The 14445-nt window shown below is 31.7% G+C and overlaps 3 protein-coding genes, 1 pseudogene and 1 further gene across 3 annotated transcripts, besides 3 other annotated features; 1 reads left to right on the forward strand and 4 right to left on the reverse strand.

Annotated features, from left to right (window-relative positions):
- Nucleotides 1-1898: 1898 nt before the first annotated feature.
- On the reverse strand, nucleotides 1899-3587 carry Kpol_1038p1 (C-terminal helicase domain-containing protein; the record flags this gene model as incomplete). The annotated part of the gene is made up of 1 exon (XM_001643105.1): nucleotides 1899-3587. One exon carries the CDS (start codon nucleotides 3585-3587, stop codon nucleotides 1899-1901), a length of 1689 nt encoding a protein of 562 aa, XP_001643155.1.
- Nucleotides 3575-4258: a sequence feature (similar to hypothetical protein; correction of possible frameshift sequencing error).
- Nucleotides 3575-5677, reverse strand: Kpol_1038p2 (the record flags this gene model as incomplete).
- Nucleotides 4262-4816: a sequence feature (similar to hypothetical protein; correction of possible frameshift sequencing error).
- Nucleotides 4820-5677: a sequence feature (similar to hypothetical protein; correction of possible frameshift sequencing error).
- Nucleotides 5678-7303: 1626 nt separating this feature from the next.
- Nucleotides 7304-7676, forward strand: Kpol_1038p3pseudo (annotated as a pseudogene).
- Nucleotides 7677-8824: 1148 nt separating this feature from the next.
- Nucleotides 8825-9199, reverse strand: Kpol_1038p4 (uncharacterized protein; the record flags this gene model as incomplete). Its single annotated transcript, XM_001643106.1, has 1 exon — nucleotides 8825-9199. One exon carries the CDS (start codon nucleotides 9197-9199, stop codon nucleotides 8825-8827), a length of 375 nt encoding a protein of 124 aa, XP_001643156.1.
- Nucleotides 9200-10378: 1179 nt separating this feature from the next.
- Nucleotides 10379-12142, reverse strand: Kpol_1038p5 (exoglucanase repeat family protein; the record flags this gene model as incomplete). The annotated part of the gene is made up of 1 exon (XM_001643107.1): nucleotides 10379-12142. The coding sequence occupies one exon, from the start codon at nucleotides 12140-12142 to the stop codon at nucleotides 10379-10381; it is 1764 nt and encodes a 587-aa protein (XP_001643157.1).
- Between the last annotated feature and the right edge of the window lie 2303 nt (nucleotides 12143-14445).

Consider the following 14445-nt stretch of genomic DNA (forward strand, 5'->3'; position numbering starts at 1 on the left):
AACACTGCAACTTATCAAAAGGTATATGTTTCTGTTCAATACTAAATCTTCAATAACAATCCAATGTCTTCCTAGAATCCAGGATCCTGCTGCCAATGTGTATATTTCTGCCACAAAGAATTCACTTGAAAAATTGTACATATAATTTCAGAACTCAATCATAAATATAATATGGGCCGCTTCTTAATATTTCCCCGTCCTCTCATCCCCCCTCTTCTCTTCTGTTACCTGGCCAATTGGTCTTTTCTTTCTATCTCAATATTTCATCTCAAATACACGAATTAGCTTATACAGTCGAAGAGTAAACTGAAATATGTTTATGGTAATATCTCTATCATATATATATATATATAGTACATAATATATAAATTAAACTACACATGGATTAAACCCCATTCTACCTATGCAATGATACAGTTGCAAAATTCCTGGTTAGAACGCCAATTAATACATCATTAATAGTATAGCGAATTAAACAAAATCATGATGTAATATGACTAAAATTGGTATAAATGGGATTCTGTGATGATATGGATCTTGCAGAAAATGCAATTCTATAATAAGTCCATACTGAATTAAGTTTCAGCTAATAGCCTCTGAACGATAATTTTTTTCTATTATGTTCTATTTCTGCTTCTCAGTTTCTAATTAAGCCCAACATAAGTACGATAATCAAATATATATCATTCTGTGTTAACTATATTCATATTTCTTATAGATGTCTTATAAATTTATAACATTGAAGGAATGCTTATCATAGGTACTTCCAACTCAATTTTACCTAGCTGCTTCTGCAAAACTTCTCTTACCAGTGTTGGATTCTGGGAATCAATAGATGCAAACCAGTATACCAGCAAAACAACAAATCAGCATATAATTAGACCAATTGGATGGAATTGGTAAGGCATCTATAGGGATAGTTTTGTATGTTAATAAAACTATTCTCACCCTTTAGTTATTCTTTCTATAATGATATGTAAGAACAACAGTTTTAGAGGTTTCTAACGTATAATTGTACTTATACCTTAGAACCAATCCAATCAATAATTTGTTTATAATATCCTAACTATGTCTTACTCTGCTACACAGTCTACCCCAACTGATGTTCCTCTATCCAAGGATACATACACCCTGTTGGTTTCGAAACTGCGCTCACAATCGACACTGTCACTATTGAATATTCTCTCCAGCCATCGGCTTACTGTTATAGACTAATTTTATTGTTATGCCATATTTTATTTAATAATCTTAATCTCCATGTCAACTTTACCTTCGATGCAAATTCCCATTATCTCACCTTAAATACAACTACTTTAACTACAACTATTTTAATTATCACCACTCTAACTATTACCTGCGACATTCATCCTCATTACCTTACGCCTTCACCTTCTTAATACCTTCCCTAACAAACATCACCGACCTTGAAAAACTTTTTCATTTTGTGAGCGAGAAGAAAAGTTTAATCTTTTCAGGGTGAATCACGAATTACAAGAATATTAAAAAGAATATTTCACTTTGGCTTAGAATTGAGATATCAGCTTTGGTGGAGTTTGATGGCCTTATGAAACAGAGCCTGACATCATTGGATCGTGGCATTGCCACGATTATCTGGTCTGGTTATGACAATGAATGGTCCTATAAGTAATACACATCGACATCACAACAAAGATTTAAATCAATTTTAATATACACAGTTAATATATCTCCAGTACAAACTTAACTAGTATTTTTTCTAGGATGTTTGAGTTCTAATACAAATTTAGGATAATAATAATATAATGGCTGACATATGTTGACATTACGCAAATTCAATGTTTTAATATTTATCCAGGTCCTCTGTAGTTTCATCCACTGGTGGAACATTTTTACATTAGGCAACTGGGTATAGAAGTTGTTCAAAATGTTTCGAGATGTAACATTATAAAGAGACCAAGTATCATCAATAGAAATTTCTTATTATCAATAACAAACAAATCTAAGTCAATATTACCAAATTTCGAACGTTCCCTCATATCTTCAATTTCATTATAGTTTGAACATTCACTAACTTTTTTGAAATTAAATAGTGATTTAAAAAATTTAAAACTGGTATCCTCAGTGGCCTTAAATGAAACGCTTGCATAATCGCTGAATTTCGATCGAACAAGTTTCCTATAATATACTTCATATGGTTCGTCCCATAATGTTGTAGCATCACAACATGACCCATCATAGAAATACCAAAAGACATCTAACTTTTCATCCTTAAGCTTTTTCCACTGCCAGTTATAAGTTGATACAATCAATCTGAAATCAAGAGATTTATTCACTTCGAGAATATTCCCGTTGGTCACAAATTTACAATATCCAGATAGATTTGTCTTAAATAACTCTTTCATGGAAGATTTTCTTTCAACAAAAGATAGTGTTCTTTCTAATAGACTTGAATTCGTTAATTTATTTATTTTAGCTGAAAACATTTCATCAGTCATAGCCATTTTCATAAAAGCAAAACAGCTAATACCACATTGCTTTAGAGTGAATTTTTTGTCCCAACAGTAACAGATACCATCAGTACCTGTACAATCAGAACATAAATCAGAATCATAATAAACAAAATCAGAATCATAAAGAAGAAAATCAAAGTAGGATTGTTCGACACCATCAGCAATCAAAGTTGACTTAGAATTTCCAGTAATTCCTAAGAATTCAAAAATATTACGTGCATTTTTAAATTTTGCATGTAAATCTTCTTTCAAAGTAACTTTAATATTATTTATGACCATATCATTATTCTGCCTCTTCCTCGAAGGAATCATTTCATTCGTTCCTGATGTACAAAATTTTCTCTTTCTAATAACTTCCTCAACACTCGATTTAATAATTTCATTTCTTTCCTCTATCAACCCGTTAATTTTTTTTCCCTTCTTCTTACTTAACACTTCCAACAACCTATCATTATTATTATTATTCAAAAACTTATATGAACCACAACAAGATTCATGCTCAAATATATTTGCTAGACCATAGAAACTACTCATTTGGCTCACGATACACTTGGAATTGATGGAGAATTCATCTCTACATGCTTCATTCCACAGTGTAATACATGCACTCTCCCCTCTAATTCTTCCAGCAGTCTGGATATATTCGTGAATTTGAGGAAGATAATTAACCAAAATAACATATTTCAATTCTGGAATATTAATTCCTTCTGAAACCAATTTAGTCCCAACAAGAACTTTTTTTTCTTTGTCCTTCTTGAAACTATTGAATGATATGGTCTTTTCATCAGGTGTTAAGTTTCCATGAACATAACAAGAAGAAATTCGGTTATTCAGCAAGTTTTCATTTATAATCTCTACCATTTCCCTTTCCTTACAAACAAGAATGATTTTGGGATTATCAATAGTATTAATAATTCCTTCAACCAATTGCAAAGCCAAAGTAATGGATTCAGATCTGTCTTTCGTAAGAATGAATTCCTTATCTATTCTACTTAAAGGAACATTCTTAACAAAATTATACCAAAGAATATTTTTGTTATCAGTAGCATCATAGGTCAAATCTTGCCTATATCCCAAAAATTTAGTCACTTCTCCCATCGTATTTTCACCAACAGTACCAGACAGAAGTAAAACCTTCCAAGCTTTGTCAAAACAGATATTAGAAATATTAAAAAAGAGTCCATACGATATTCCTGTTCGCAAACAAGATTGTGAGCTTCATCAATTACCATCATACCTAGTATAGTATTCTGAAAAATATCATACCAATTGTTGATTAAATTCAAGAACTGTTCTTTTCCGAAGTCATGAAAAGTTCCAAAATAAACATCACAGGTAAGTTCAGCTTCACTACAGAATCCACAATTGCGCAGAATATCTTTGACATCACCAATTTTCAAAGTACCAGACAGCTTAAAACGATCCATAATATCGTCTAGAAGACAGCTATATGGCACAAATACAAAAGAAACAAAATGCTTATTCCTTTTATTAGTTGATATTATATTCAAAGGTATTTCAAATATAACTGTTTTACCAAAACCAGGAAGAGCATACACTGGAATAATATCAGAGGAACCAAAACAAACATCAACACAAAGTTCCATCTGTTCTGGTTTAATCTTAAATGAGTCTCCATAAATTTCATCACATTTAGCAATAATGCGTTTCATGTTACCACTTACTAGGAAATTAGGCTTCTCTTTATTTAATTTTACATCTTTAGGAACCAAATTTGAAACTTCATATCCAAGACCCAATAATTTTATTCAGGATTTGGAAATGAAATATCCATATATTGTTGCTGTGGTATTTTGATATCCTGCCATACCGGTAGAATTAACGCTATACCTCTGGATGTCTGTCGACAAAAAATGACCAGCCTGCCTTGCAGTCGCTGGAGCAATACGCATACCAGTATCATCGACAGATAACTCATATCTTTGAATACCAATAATTGCATGTCTTAAGGCCCTAAAATTAAAGCGTAAGTCTTCAAGTTCGCATGAAGGATAGTGTTTAATAAGGAAACTAAACTTATTATAATCAATCAAAGTCCCTCTAATCGGATCTACAAATAAATAAGATTCTAAAACCTGAGAAGTGAATTCATTATCACTTAAATCTTGTTGAGGTGTGAGGTCAATAACACGTTGATTCAAGTTACTTTCGGAACTTATTTCATTTAGTAAATCACGATTCATAACGTAGTTCATCTCATTAGTATGCTTACGAATAATTGGAGATAGAACCAAAATAGCATATATAATATAGTCAGAAGTCAACTGATCGACGACCTTGCATATAGGAATAAGGGATTTATTTTTTTAAAAAGTAGTAATGAGCTCCACTGTTTTGTCAATCGGGTTAATGAACAAATTTCTTGCATTACCAGCAAACTTAAGTACTCTCATTTCAGGAAACCTATATGGACTACCAGAAGAGATGTAGATCATCAACATTAAACAAGTTAGACAATCCACAACTAGATTTATAATTCTATTATGATCATCTTCATTATAGAAACCAATTGTTGGAATTACTGACCTTTGAGTATCTATAGTAAACAAATCAGTAATACTTATCATTGGCTGATCTCTGCTTTCAAAGGGAACACATTTGGGGGATTTGATTGTCATTTCTGCCACCACAGATATATCTCTAAGATCTTTGTAATAATGACCTAGATCTTCTAACTTACTATCGAACAATTTTTTAGCGTCGCTATAAAGATGAACTAAATATTCTTTTTGAAATGACTTACCATCTAACAAATATTTCCCAGGACCTAAAGGTATAAAGGAATGTCCAGGAATATCTGTTATTTCTTTAAGCAGATTCTTATAAGTATCTTTAATTAAACAGTAGGCTTTGCTTTGTTCAGAGTCGTTAGAAGATATAAATAATCCTAACGTACTTGAAATATTATTTAATTGAACACTACGGAATAGAGTTGCGTAAGCTGTCCAACATTTCAAGGAATCTAAGATATACCGAAACTTCAAGTATGATATAGTAGGAGGTAACTTCTCAGACGGTTTATTCCAATCAAAACAGGATAGACGAATTATCAGATTTAGGTATTCCCTATATTTTTCTTCATCAGTAATAATAGCATAAAAGATTTTACAAATTGTTGGAATATGGCTAGCATTAAAAGCAAACCAGCAAGCCAGTATAGGTAGCATCTATATAGAATAATCAAATGAACTGCGTAAGTTACATAAAGGGATAATTTTCTATCTTAGTGAAAACTATTCTTGCTCCCTATCTAATCTTTATATAGTTATATATAATAGAATTAAGGATCAGTGCCTCAGCAATATAGTTTAACATGAATCAACAAAAGGGTGATAACTTCGAAACTGTTATTAGTTCCTTCTCAGTTTCTAACCTGCATCGACATTCATTATAGGAACCAGGTGTTGAAATCAGTGACCTCCTAATTCCTCTATGAAATAAATGAATAATTCTTATCTTTGGCTCATTTCTGCCACTGCAGTTAAATCTTTAATATCTTTGATCATTGTAATAATTCTTTTGTGTTTTTTAAATTATCATCAAACAGACTTCTAGCATCGCTATAAAGATCAACGAAAAACTCTTCTTAGAAAGCCTTGCCACCAAATAATATTTGTAAGATCTAAACGCATATCCACACTGTCATTATCTAGTATTCGCCCATGCTTTATACTCGTATTTCTCATCCAAATAATAATCAACTATCTTATTTGTTTAAATAATCTAAATTAACACTTATGATTATCCCAATCGTCTCACTTACATTCTAATATTGACACTACCACAAGTTATAATTACTATGCAATTGCTATGCTATTACTATAATATTCCTTCTATCTCAATACCAGAATATAAAATTTCCCTATATTATTATCATATACAATTTAAAATACGCTAAATTACATATAATATTCCCTATAAGATATTATTATCTCTCCAATAGAAATTGATATCATAAATAATATCAGTCTTTACCATACACTAATTCCTACGTCCGTCACAGAACTAGTTTATTTAATATGCTTTAAATATTGATATATCAAGTTGCTTCTATTCATACAATTAATCTAAAAATATCTGAAGGGTTTTTTTTGAAAGAGTCGTAACCATTTAAATATAAGTTTGTAGTGGTCATGTTACTAATAGTGGCAATGTAATGATTTCATCTTCACCCCTTGTTTCAAAAGATTTCGTCAGTTTGTTCTTGGTCAGTCATTGATTTTTGTTACTGGTTATCTGCCATTTTTCTATTCAACTAGCTAACTTGCATAATTCAACATACTTTATCGTAAAATAACTAAAAATTGTTAAAAATTTATAAATGAAAGGGAAAATATAAATATTACCAAATAATACAAAAGTCTCAAATGTTTGAATATGGTTAGAATTAGAAGCGTAACCAACAAACCAGCAAACCAGCATCTAATTAATATAATTAGAATAATTACATGAAGACCTTAAAGTTTTTTTGCACAATTCGAAACTGAGAAATTACTTTTTATCCTATTAACAGTTTCGAGGTGTTTCTCATTTGTTGTTCTATAGTAATGTCCTATATTAATTGGAAACTAATCCTTATTTTGTAGTATACAGAACTAAAGAAAAATTAGACAGTTTCACTAATACAGAGATATATCCCTTTATATAACTTGAGATCTTCAACAAATTATTCTAATCAGATAATGGTTATACTGGTATACTGGTTATTCATCTGACGCTAACCAGAATCCATCAGTTCAATTGTATGTGATACATTTTCTTTTTGAAAAAAAATATATTAAACCAATATTTAAAATAACGCCATTGTTCCATAATATTTAATAGTTTCAGCAATATTTCTTAGCTGGAGTTTTCCATTATCTATTTTGTTCTCCATATGCATCGCTAGGATTCATTGAATATTATCAATGCTAGCTGAAATGTTATTTGACACAAACACATTTAACATTTATGAAATCAAATATGAATATTTGGCCTTGGGCTATCCTTCGGACGTGGCGTCAGTGTTTTCGAGAGTGGGAATAGCTTTTTAGTGCCCTATTTTCTCCTGGAATCTCATTATTTGGGAAAGCTACGTATAATAATTTTGGGAGAGAGAAATATGCAATTGGGTGAAGACCCTAAATATTAGGATTTTTATCAATCGGTGTCTCTTCAATTCCATTTTGTTGGATTCTGTAAATCAATAGATGCAAACCAGCGAACCAGCAAACCAGTATCTAATTATAATAATTAGATGTGATCCTTAAGCTATATAATACTATATAATATAATCAAAGATTAGCTTCCCAAACATATAGCTTAGAAAATTGGATACTAAAATTAATAATAATTTCAAAACTGTAAATTACTCCGTCTCAGTTTTGAACCTGTATCAACACAATTAATAAACGTACCTTCACAACGAACCTTTCACTTCAAACATCTAATATTCTTTACTCTAACATATTTTGCTACATTAGTTTCCAATTCCTATCCCACTTCTATCCAAAAAAAAACAATTTTATAAAATAAACCTTTAAAACATACTTGTATTTCAAAGTGTTGACTGTCTGATAAGGAAGCAATTTACTCGGATCGATTTCAGATTAATGATCATAACATTTTAATCAATGATAGTAAGATAAAATAAAAAATAAAAATCTGAAATATAATACTAATATTATTTCAACAGTGAGTGGGCAAGGAAGTAAAGATATCTTGATCGATTTAATTAGAACTGCTAATCTGTTTATTAGAATAAAAGTGAATTCAATGCTATGCAATACATTAACATATTTTAAAAATATTCTCAGCTTGAAATAATATCTTTCTAGTGATACTACTCGAATTTAAATTTCAGACATTCTTTTTAAAATAAAACAATCAAATGGATAATATCTTAATCTTGGTTATTGTCAACACACACTAAAACTAATAACTAGGCGTTTCTCAATATACAGATGGTAATTACAGTGCAACTCATCAGAATATATATAGGTTTTCTCAAGTGTTTGATTTTTAATAACAATCAAATGTGTCTATCGCTACATTAAAATTTCACTTTAAAAAGGTATGTCTTATTTTAACACTCACTCATAAATACAACCCAAGGCACTTCTTTGTCTTTTCCTGTCCTCTCATTCTCACTCTTATCTTTTGTTACCTTTCCAAATCGTTTTCTCTTTCTATCTTTATTTTTCATTTTAAATATACAATTTAGCTTATATAATTTAAGTGTAAGCAGTAAAATAGTTGGAGTAAAATGTTTATTAAAACTATAAATTACATAATATATATATATTAAACTACACATGGATTCAACCACATTACAACTAGGCAATGACACAGTTGCATCCACAGGCAGCGCCAGCACAAGCAGCACCTGCAACGGCGACACCTGCGGCACCTGCAGCAGCTCCAGCTAACAACAAACAGCAGTTGTCTTTGTTTTCTTGTTTGGTTTGAGTCTTTTGCATCTTGTATATATTTGGGTATGATGGGCTGTTTCTTATGGGAAGACAGGAAGATAAGAAGATTGGAAATATCGAAACATAGAAACATGAAATAGCTATCCTATTTATATAAATTAAAATCAATGGATTCATAGTAACGATAGATAGCCAATTACTTCTCACTTCATCATATATTTCCCGTTTCAGAACAACAGTCATGCTACTTGATTGCCTAATCTGATAATATTTTATCATCTATATACAGTTATCCAATCTTATCCGGGTTTAATAAATTCGTTTCACCATCCTGATTGCATACACCATAAACCTAGAGATTCATGTATGTCCTAAACACAATCATTGACCAGACCATAAAATCTGGTTGCTGTGACAAGGACTCCTTGGGATCGGTACTGGACAGTAACTCATGTCACATACATTCTTCATTCCATGAACTCGCTTTGTTGTCCGTTTCCCAAAGAGGTATTTGTTGCGGACGTGATGTAACGACATTTTTCAGTATCGAACAAACTGGATCTTCGATTTTGAGGAACTGACAGGACTAGATGTCCTGTGGGTTGCTTCGTAAACGAAAAGTGTTGATACACAGAAAATGGAACATGACAGATCCAAACAGTAATGTGTCATATTTAGTTTCAACATTCTCTATTAGAACGATATTTAATATAACTTTAGTAGTACAGCGAATTAAACACAACCATGATGTAATATAACCATGTTCGGTAGAAATGGGATGCTGTAATGAGATTGTATTGGTATAAGATGCAATTTCATCATAAGAGAATATTAAATCGAATTGCAACCAATTGCAACCAATTGCATCCAAACTAAAATTTATATCTATTATGCTCCATTTCTAGTTTTCAATGTTGTAATATGATTTGCGTCAGAAGCTTAACCAGCACAACAAATACAACAAGCATAACCAACTTCTAACTTGAGTAATTAGATAAAATCTCTAAGTTATATATTGGAATTATTTTCTATTTTATTAGAAACTATTCCTGCCTTGTATTTAATCCTTCTATCATTGTGCCTAATAAAAACAAGATTTAGCTTCCCACTAATATAATTTAAAATGAATCAACAATTAACTAACAACACAGAAACTGTTAACCATACCATCTCAGTTTCGAACCCGCCTTAGCACTTGATATATAGATGAGTTTAATATACAATAATCAAATTCATATCCTTCCGTGTCAGCAATATTGTCGCTTCTAATAGGATTCTCATAAATGTATCATTAAATGAGATGTTGGACAGAGGTGTTTCTAGTTCAATATTTTCCAGTTCTCTCTGTCAACCTTCTCTTAGTTACTAAAGTTACAGTTATGTTAATAATACATATTCGTTGGTATCGTGTACATAAAAGTATATAAAATTACAAAGCTGGGTGAATATTCAGATCGTTTAAACAAATAACGCTATACCGCAAGTCAAGCTAATCAGCGTCAAACTCCAAGAGAATATTGAAGTTAAAATACTAAAACTCTTAATAGCACACGTCCCGTTCTTGTGTGAAGCCGCTGTGCTGTTGGAATTGGTGGAACTTGTGGAGCTGGTTGAGCTAGTTTTACCACCATACATGGAGATACTTGAACTATCTGTCTTGCTCGTTGTTTTGGAAGTAGTGGCTTTGTATGAGCTTACAACACTACTACGAACGCTCAATGAGGTATTAAGTGATGTTTTAGTCGAGGAAGGAGAACTGTTGTTATCAGAACCAGCCAAGTTCAAATCACCATTCGTATTGTAATACGTAAAATTGTCAAATGGATGTGGGAATAAATTATGGTCTCTCAGTTTTTGGTAATCCCATTCAGGTGCACTTTCGGTTTTCCAGTTCCAAAAAAACCAACCTTTATTATAAGTATTGAACCTTGACAATTGAACTTCGATAAACTTTCTAACTTGAACCTTGTATTCTTCAGGCCACTGGTCAATAGGTTTTTGAGAAACACAAGTATAACCTTCGTTATAGTCACTATAGTGATCATTGTCACCTTCATCATATGTATTATCATAGTCTGACCCATAACCTATACCATTAATCCAAGGTGTGCAATCAGTCAATGCACCGCTCCAGGAACCTACGAAAGTTATAGGAAAGTCAGGCTCACCAGTTAGATTCCTTTGATAGTTATATAATACATCGAGATATTCATCGGTACCATTATATTGATCAAAAATATCTTTTGAATATGCATATAGGAAATATGAATCATCGGCTTCAGCTAGACGTGCATCTGATCTATAACCAACTCCTTTGTAATAAGGACTCGAACTATTATAGAAGTCACGATCCAAGTCGTGATACGTCATGTTGTATGTTGGGCCATTTTGCTCAAGGATAAAGGTTATATTTGGATTAGGGCTTTTGATACTTTCCTTTGCACTTTCATAGTAGTCAAAGAGATCTGTATAAAAGTCGATTAAATCGTTTTGCCCAAAAAATATACCATCTATTGGGGTAAATGATACCTCAAGTCCGACCAGAGAAGATGGATAATCTATATTTAACATATAATCATAATAATCTTTTAGAATTACAGAAATTACTTCCGTTGCATTTTCATATTTCCAAAAGTAATAACTATCAGAATCAAAATCATCTATGTAATTTGTTGAATTGTGAACTGCATATACGTTGACCAATACCTTGAGATCATATTTCAATGCCCAGTCTATAGCCTTGTCAAGATATTCCTTTTGATTGCTATTCACGTAAGGGTCGCTGAAAGTCTGATTCCCTGGATACAAATTTGTTTCGTTGTCAATTTTCCACGCCCAGTACCCGATGGGAATCTTGACATAGTTGAACCCTTCTTCACTAATCTTCTTAAAGTCTTCTTCAGTAATCCAGCTTTTGAAATGATTGTCTAACAGTTCCTTGGCATCATCGTATCCCAATGCTTCACACAAAGTGTATTCGTTAATAATAGTTACGTTTGAACCTTTTTTCTTTGCCAGATCCATGGCGTTCTCGTACAGTGATGGAGTGATGTAAGGTTCAGTCACTAACCAACCACCAATATTAATACCCTTATACTGGCCGCGATATTCTGGATCTACTGCAATGTCTTCATCTTTGCCTAATACATTGGCATCAATATTGAAACTGAGAGTCAAATTGAATAGGACAGACAATAGTACGAATATATTTGTGCCTAGCATATTCAAAAAATCGGTTGTAAAGTGCAACTTAGACACACTTTGTTATATTTCTACAGGGAAATTGATATTAAATAGTTCTTGGTTTTGGAATTCGAGAAACAGTATTCGTAACTGCAATCATTCCTGTATTTATATAATTCCTACCATCAACTTTACAAAATAGGTAAAGACTGGAAGCGGTTGTGGAGAAGGAACAAAAAATTTTTGTTCCTTTTGTCTCTGTAGTCTACCCTTGTCCAGCTTCCATGGATACCCTGAAGTTGCTGAGAAAAACCGCAGTAGAGTTTTCAGGTTATCCAGGATCTTGAGATCGGATTGTAATAACTCTGTAGAACTTAAAACCATTTCGCGTTACTGAGTGCGTCTCCTCATAATCTTTTGATTGCCTCTTAAGGCAAAACATTCAAAAGGAACAAGGAATCAGTAAATGTACTGCAGAGACACTCAGTAGGTTCTTCGAAAATGTATATTCTTTGTTTAGCACTAAGTTGGTTCCTTTTGCTATTGAAATCTCTGTGATATACGTCAAATAGGTACTAGTATTACTTTTATTGTAATCGTGTATGCAGTGGAGACTACTACAGATTAATAGATTCGCATATTATCAAAGAAGTTTAATATTCTTCTTCTAATGTACAAGGAAGTATTTTATATATAATAATTTAAAGTAATCTGAAATAGATAGTTACTATTCATCTCATTAATATCATTAATAATATAACGTCAGTTTGAGCAAGACATATAATTTGTTTAACTTCTTATCCTTGACCTCTATTAAGCTATTTTTATGTCAAACACATAATTTGTTATAACAAAGGATATTCTAGAGGTTGGATGAAATAGTGATCTGTAGTTACGCATTTTCAATTCTATTTATCTCACATTAAAAGTATTTTTTCATGTAAAAAACAACAACAGCTATTATGATAATATTCAGAAGAACAATATTAAGAAATACAATATTCAACCTTCTGTCGATTAATCACTAAGATCGAAAATTATGAAAATAATAGGGAGCGTCACAAAATGGTTAGTACTCCCCACTCATAAATATTTTACTATAACCCTCCCTTAATTATTACATATATCTGATATCTTAGTAGATATTCTAGAGATTTTCGATACAAATTGAAATTTGATGGTTCAAAAATTCAAGTTTGTGAATATTTGGTAACTATTCTTATTAAGTTCTAATGAAAATAAATTAATCCATGATATATTACTTCCATTTTTTGGATATAACCATTAATGCAAAAAAGTTCCTTTCTACTGAATACCGATGTTTTTTTTAGTTTCCACAGAATATAGAACTTAAATGAGAAACAATAGTAATGTATTGAAAGGTTCTATATAATTATAGGGTAGCGCCAATAGTAAGAGCCAAAGTATTTATTATGATAATGACATCTTCGGATCAGTAGAAGCCAATTGGACTAGAAGGACATATATTTAGTAGTAGAAATCGAATTTGTTTGAGAAACTTTGATCTTATCTTGTTTGGCAGGGCGATGATGAGAAATGAAGTGTAGAGAGAATGATACGTAAATGGTCTATATCCTCGTGTTCGTTCTTGGTGTATATCAAGATGTTATTCAACTGTACGATACAAAATCCTCATATTTATTGACAGTTTACTTGACCCATTAGTTTTGGGGTAGAATAAGTAGATTGGTTAAACCAAATGATGTGGTATTCCAGAAAGAAAGAACATTACGAGTAGTGAATTGGTTTTTTATATGGTGAGGGTGATGAATGGCTATTAGGCGGCATATAGCAATGAGTTCCAGCTAAAGATAATATTCTGGTACCCTGATTTTGATCAAATATCCCTTTGATGATAATGAGTCTATATTTGGATTTGATCATAGTTTCTTTGAGTTCACAATAATCTATAAAGAACCTTTGGATCTATCTGTATACTGGTCTAAAAAGAAATATGGTTTCAGTGAGCTTGAAATCAATAAATTGTATATGTATATATAGTCGTAATACTATAAATAAGTGCTACATTCAAATAGTTTAGCACCCTCCATTTCTGTGACTGTAGAACTTACATGTGGAGACTATATACGAAACTGTCTGTTTGATTAATACACATACTCCCTTCCACGAAGAAATTCTTTTATTAAATTTTGCTTGGATCCTTTCTTATAATACAAGTTCATCTTACCTCTGTTGAAATGATGAAGGAATTGGTTTCTGTCCCAACTTCTCCTAATAACTTTTTCCATTTATTGAGCATAGCAGTACATCATTAGCATTCCAGGAAGAAAGTTAATCAGTTTCCTAGATAAGTAAACTTT

Source organism: Vanderwaltozyma polyspora, genomic scaffold, assembly GCF_000150035.1.
Source record: "Vanderwaltozyma polyspora DSM 70294 KpolScaffold1038 genomic scaffold, whole genome shotgun sequence".
Taxonomy (NCBI): domain Eukaryota; kingdom Fungi; phylum Ascomycota; class Saccharomycetes; order Saccharomycetales; family Saccharomycetaceae; genus Vanderwaltozyma; species Vanderwaltozyma polyspora.